This window comes from Phoenix dactylifera, chromosome 4 (genome assembly GCF_051530095.1).
Source record: "Phoenix dactylifera cultivar Ajwa chromosome 4, Ajwa_hap1_PhDact_Kaust_v1.1, whole genome shotgun sequence".
Classification (NCBI taxonomy): domain Eukaryota; kingdom Viridiplantae; phylum Streptophyta; class Magnoliopsida; order Arecales; family Arecaceae; genus Phoenix; species Phoenix dactylifera.
Genome location: NC_143193.1, coordinates 4,152,291 through 4,158,719, shown reverse-complemented (window position 1 = coordinate 4,158,719; position 6,429 = coordinate 4,152,291). Strand labels below are relative to the sequence as shown.

Sequence of the window (6,429 nt, the reverse complement as noted above, 5' to 3'; positions counted from 1 at the left end):
CTTGATTCTGTATAAGTACCCAAGATCTACCCAACGAATAACCGATGTGGGACTAAACACACGCCCGCACGGATCCTCACATACTCCCCCTGTTCAAGCCTTGACGTCCTCGTCAGGCTAAAGGTTCAAATCTATTCAAATCTAATCACAAACACCACGATCAGCCCGTGGTCAACTCCAATAGATCCGTGCTGCAGTGTCCCCTAGTCCACATAGGTTATGGGCCGGGTCCGCTCTGATACCATTTGTAACAACCCAGGACCTCACCCAAAATGGCTAGCCAAAAGTTATTATTTGGGTTCCTTGATCCTGTATAAGTACCCAAGATTTACCCAGTGAATAACCGATGTGGGACTAAACACACGCCCGCACGGGTCCTCACACCTTCCTTCATAGGAATCCACCATTGGATCACGCAATCATCGCTTCGAGAGTTTTGCAGGTTGATGAATGAGGGAGTTTGGAGTGTTTTGAGATCTGTGTGGGGTGAGATCCAACCGATGGTGTCGTGAAGAACATCAGTCATTCTTTCATGCGTAAGATACAACTCGAACCCGGTGGAGGATGGAAATATGTGTAATTAGATGCAAATCTCTTCAGATGGTTGAATTTAAGTAAAGCTACGTAGCTCTACCCTAGAAATTCATGACTCCCTGAGCATAAATTTTTGAATGCAACATAAGTCGTTTTGTTCTTGGATGAAAATCCGATGCCGGTAAGAGCCATAGCTTGATTCATTAACAATTTGGTTCTCAGTTAATTTATTTATTTTTATAACAATGGGAAAGGGTTTCTGAACACCAGCCAATTTTTTGAGATATAAATCTCTAATACTACTAAATCCTAAATCCTATTAGATTAGGCAACTCTTCACTTAAAGGTCATGGGTCTAGTTGATTGATTCGAGTTTGAGGGAGTTGAGTTAAATTATATGAGATCCATACTTGATCAAATTGGAGAATCCTAAATTTTGGAACTCATGTCTAACCCATGAGTCTTGGCTTCGATTATTGTTGGAGTCTAAGTTGGATTTGATTTAGGGTCAGTTTAGCTCTATTTGACCCTCCTGATCCCTAAACCCAATGTTTTTTTCTGTTCTTTTTCTTTTTTTAGAGAGAGAGAGAGGGAGAGAGAGAGAGAGAGTTCTGAAATCAAATGGAACTCCCATCAAGTCTATAAACCAAATCAAAGAGTTTCTGCAACGACCACATATGGGGAAGGCTGCATGTAGTTTAGGTTTATCCCAGGAAGGTAACAATTAATCAATTAGCTGACCTACCAAGTAGTGCTTAATTCGTCAACTAAAATAAGATAGTAGAGGTCCTTAAAGATTATAAGTGGGACCTAATTATAACATGATGGTTATTTATAAGAGCATATTATCACGTAAAATAATCAACATTGGTTTTGTCACCATTAGGATTCTTTCAAAGTGATTACATCTGTTTGTCTCTTTGTTCTCTTGCTCTCTATGTGTTTTTTAAATTTTTTGGTAGAGCACTTGATTTTTTATAAGGAAGTTGTCGGAAACACAGCTTGCGGTGTCGAAGGTCAAGAACATTATCTTACTAGACTATACTGGAAATTAAAGAAAGGAAAAAAGCTTAGACAAGAAAATAAGAACGTAGAAGAGTTAATTAAATTGTAAAAGAGAAGAATTCTTATTATAGTGACTCTCGATTTGTTAATTCATTCATATGAAGTGATGTGATAAAAATAAAATGAAGTAATGAGATGTTCATGGTTCAACCATTCTAGTTCAAGCTATTAATGGTGAAGTTCTAAACTTCTAGCTAAATTGAGCAGCATTATCTTACGAACGGATGGTTCAACCATCATTAATTTACATCTAAAAGAAATTGAGTGGCATTTACTTCCAACCAGGTAGAAATCAGAGCATTATAATCTTGATGTCTATGCTTATTGTGATGTTCTATAATGTAGTGTTATATAATTTCCATTATTCTTATGAAATGAAAAATATAATACATTTGCATCCCCTTTTCTAATCTTTATATATCGAAAACAAACAAAGCAATTAGCTGCAATGGCCAAATGAGAATTTGATAGTCCAAAAATTCTAGTCCCTCCTTTCACTCAGAAAGATAGTGCTTATCTCCCACAAACTTTAAAAGAAACAAAAAAGAGAGAGAGAAAAATTAGTCCTTAAACCCTAGCAATCTTACAGTAACAATTTGATTCAACCATGCAGGATGAATGGAAATCTGACCAAAGCTGCACTCCTAATGAGGGGGAATAGTTTAAATGGTTTAAGACTTTGAAAGCAGGTAAGATGTGACGAAGATAGCCATATTGTTCCTCCAATTAAATGAACCCATGTCTTCATGCTGGATACCACCAACTGTTGTAATGTCATCTTGGGCATTTGGAGCCATTGGATGCAGCTACATAACTCATATTAACTGCCTTTGAATAACATGGACACTACATGGCATATGTTTTAAATATCCAAAGGTATAACTAAACAAGAGCTGAACATTCCACCTGAACTATATATCAACAAGTCCTATGTTTTAATGTTGGTTGAGACATGAGAAAGACTGCACTAATATAAGCTCTATCGTAAAAGACATGGGACATCAAGGAGATGGCTAGAAGCATCCAACATTGCTTTCAAATGCACCAAGGTGGCATGGCTTATTTGCCCATTATCTAACACTCATGGATGGTGTGAATGTGAACACATATGGAATCAGCATCTAATGAATAATTCTAACGAAGGCATGCTGTATTCTCCTAAGAACATTCACAACCAACTCCCTTTTCAACTTTCCACCGCCAAAATGATTAGAATAAGAGACTTATGTTAGACCTTTATGGTAACCATCTTCGTGGCAACCGATACCCAATTGAGATAGAATGATATATCGGTTAATCTTGTCTGATATTCAATAACCAAAAATAAAAAAGTTATAGAGTATATTTAAAAATTAATTATTAATTAAATTTTAATATTTAATAATGGACAATATTTTGTAAATATTAATTTGTCTTATACCGATAAAAATTTATATCTCAGCCAAAATAAGAATCATGACGATAATGTAGAGAGATAGAGAAAGAGTTTTTTATAAAAATTCAATGTATTAGTGCATTGTATCCTATCAAACTTGATATGGAGAAATGAGAGGCATTGATTGATTCAGATGGATGCTGAATGTTGGGTGAGGTAATGAAGACATGCATGAAGTCAGTCCTAAGATTCCAGATCATGTTCTTGTTTTGATGGAAGACTTCTCTTGAAATATTCCCTTTCCTTGTTTCAATGTCTAGATAACCTTAGGATATCTCGATTGGGTTTTAGGGTACTTGGGGGCCCCTTCTTTCTCAATTTTTTTTAAATTTTTCCTTTAATTTTTTAAATTTCTTTAATGACCTATAATCTCTGATTTTGCTTTTTTGATTTTGGCTTTCTCGGTTCTAAACCCTCCTACTGTAGTTCCTCTTGGTTGTGTCCTCTGGCCTAGTGCCTTATAGGTGGCCAAGCTCTTGTGCTCTTCTCATAATGAGTATGCAATTGAGAGGCTCTTGTAGCAGTATATCCTCTAATAAGTAAAGGTTTTCTGGTTGGAGGTTCATGATTAGTAGTATCAAAGCCAAATTTATTGAATGTCATAATCTTTATTAGTCATGTGGATTTTTTGGGCAGATATCAGAGTCGAGTACGACTCGGGCCACAATTGACCCTCTCTCTCTCTCGAGCAATAGCCAATCATAACGAAGGCATTGCGAAATTGGATGGGAGAAATTATCATAGTCTCACATTGACAAAATAAAAAAAAGTACCATATGGGTTTATTAGCCTGAGCTGGTTCTTCTTCCAACAACTTAAGTTTTTGGATTATCAATCCATGACAACATGTCGATTATTGTCCAAAAAATTTGCTCGATTCCATGGTGAAGCATTCATCTTAGAAATTCCGGTCTAAAGATAAGACATTTTGATGGGAAACAGCTCAAATGCTAAATCATTCTTGATCCCTTCCACTATTCATCATATGTTAAAAGATTAAACTTGCAATACTTTGAAAAGTAAATAATATAGACTATGTGTACATATATGAATGCATGTTTATCTAATTATCATTACTCTATTCCCCTTTCAGCAAAAACAGTGGGCGACCTGTTTGTAACCCATAAATTGAGTCCAATATAATGTTTTCCCTTTGTGGCAAAACGATGGGCAGCCACCAGGGATCGCTCATTTAATATCTCACCCATCCATTTGTGGACCACACGTGCCATTTTGGCGTATGCACGTGTCTGAGGGGTGCTAGTACGTGACTCACAGCACAAGAAGGGTTTAGGAGTATTAAACACCCTTGGATTTTATTTTAATCCAGTTCTCTAATCTGCTTATATTCGCTAATGATTCCATTCATACTACGTAGGCACGGTCACCATTTCCACCTTATATACAAGTCTCGAGCACTCTGAAAACCTGAAAAGGTAAACTCAAAGATATGGAGGCGCACCAACTATTCTTCACACCACAAACACTCCTCATGGACTCCATCCCTCATGATGATCTCATGAACTGCAATGCCTTTGACGCAACCATCACAAGCTACGAGCACGTCTTCGATGAATTCATGCTCTTCGGAAATGGTTACGATGGCGATGGGCTGCGTTCGACGGTCGAGAGCGTGTTCGGCGGCGAAGGCGAAGGTACTTCTGGCTTTGGCCTGCGCATCGATGCAGTCGAGGGCTCTCCCGATGATTACTTGCCGGCGGACGGCATTGCATCTGCGAGTCCTGAGGAGAAGCAAGGTGATGGCAGCAATTCCTCTGGGGGGGCAACAAATGCGGCGAAGTCGAGGAGAGATCGTTCAAAGACTCTGATCTCCGAGAGGAGGCGGCGCGGTCGGATGAAGGAGAAGCTCTATGAACTGCGGTCCTTGGTTCCTAACATAACTAAGGTGTGTCCTCTCATCAGTCTTGTTCCAAAACTTAACACACTAGTTTCTGGCTCAGTAGCAAGAAAAGGATTGCATGGTGCTGTTCTCAATGTTTGTGTCTGTTTTGAGCCTTTTCTTCTCTTTCTAAGCTTGTGGAATGCTTGTGGCTTATGCCAAAGCTTGTGCATTCCTTAAAATAAACTCATGTTTCTATCAATGTGTCCATGTCCTTAATTAATTGGCACTAGGATTGCACTTGTGTGGCTCATGTTTGTGACTTCAGGGGGACCAATTACTTGAAGTAGTAGTAGTAGTTCTACTAAAATAAAATAAGGCAAGAAGCCATATCCGAGATAAGCATATGCTGGAGTAGTTTTATAACTGTTTCAATGGTTCTTATAATTGAATTATATATATATATATATATGAGCAGATGGACAAGGCCTCCATTATTGCTGATGCAGTCATGTATGTGCAAAATCTTCAAAGGCAAGCAAAGAAGCTAGTAGAGGAAATCACTCTGCTTGAATCCTCCTCGAAAGTAGATATTGTGTCGCGAATTCCTTTCGAAAACACTATGAATGTTTCACAAGTTGATCAGGGGAGAAGTGGTCTATCCGGCGGAAAAGTTTTGAGATTGATAGCTCTTGAAGCAGGGGAAGGAAGATTCTATGTGAGGTTGGAGTGCAGCAAAGGTGAAGGTGTTTCATCAGCCCTCTACTCTGCGGTCGAGTCTCTTGGGTGCTTCGATTTAGAGAGCTCTAACATCTCCATTGCCTCTGAAATATACGTGTTAACACTAACACTGAATGTAATTTCCTCATCTTTTACTTTCTTTTGTTTGTGTTCTTGGTGTATTGGCTAATGACATGTCAATTGATGAATTCTTTGGTTGGTCAACAGGTTAGAGGATTTGTGGAGGAGATGAATGTGTCAACTGTGAAGCTGTGGGTAATGGGGGCAATTCTTAAGGAGGGATTTGAGTTCGAGATGACAGCGATATTTTAGATTTTTTTTGTCTCATAATTTTTCATACTCTCCTTTGTCTTTTGGATGTGTACCATCTTAGACTGGAAATGCTAACTGCAGGGGCAGCTTCTGGTTGCCTAGATAAACCACCGAAAAATATTTCATTAGAAGTTGTAATTTGAGAAACATTCTGAAGAGGTTTCTTGTTTTCAGAGAGATTAAATTGTTTGCTGTGTAATAGTCTTGAAATGAGGAAGAAGAGGCAATAGAAAGTTTCTCAATCGTCTATTGTTGCCAATGACATACCAATTTTATATGACATGCATCATCATCAAGGCATATGGGTTTCTTGAAGTCTGAAAATGAATTGCACTCAGACTGCAAGTTCTTCCTTGAATCTCTCTCTCTCTACATACATTAATACACACATACATACATACACATATATATGTGTGTGTGCACACTTGTATGTCTATATATATATATGTGTGTGTGTGTGTATGTATGTATGTATGGAGCATATGTATGTATCTCTTTCTTT

General features: G+C 38.0%; 1 protein-coding gene across 1 annotated transcript; it reads left to right on the top strand.

Moving 5' to 3' along the window:
* Nucleotides 1–4,381: 4,381 nt before the first annotated feature.
* LOC103706542 (transcription factor FER-LIKE IRON DEFICIENCY-INDUCED TRANSCRIPTION FACTOR) lies at nt 4,382–6,224 on the top strand. The gene is made up of 3 exons (XM_008790674.5): nt 4,382–4,940; nt 5,353–5,730; nt 5,823–6,224. The coding sequence occupies exons 1-3, from the start codon at nt 4,485–4,487 to the stop codon at nt 5,925–5,927; spliced, it is 939 nt and encodes a 312-aa protein (XP_008788896.3). The 5' UTR covers nt 4,382–4,484; the 3' UTR covers nt 5,928–6,224.
* The last annotated feature ends 205 nt before the right edge of the window (nt 6,225–6,429 follow it).

Bases quoted from the DNA above. Each gene is read 5' to 3' on its own strand.
- LOC103706542 (XM_008790674.5), top strand. From the start codon at position 4,485: ATGGAGGCGCACCAACTATTCTTCACACCACAAACACTCCTCATGGAC. The intron at 4,941-5,352 runs GTGTGTCCTCTC...ATATATGAGCAG, and splicing joins TGGTTCCTAACATAACTAAG to ATGGACAAGGCCTCCATTAT. The intron at 5,731-5,822 runs GTAATTTCCTCA...GTTGGTCAACAG, and splicing joins TGTTAACACTAACACTGAAT to GTTAGAGGATTTGTGGAGGA.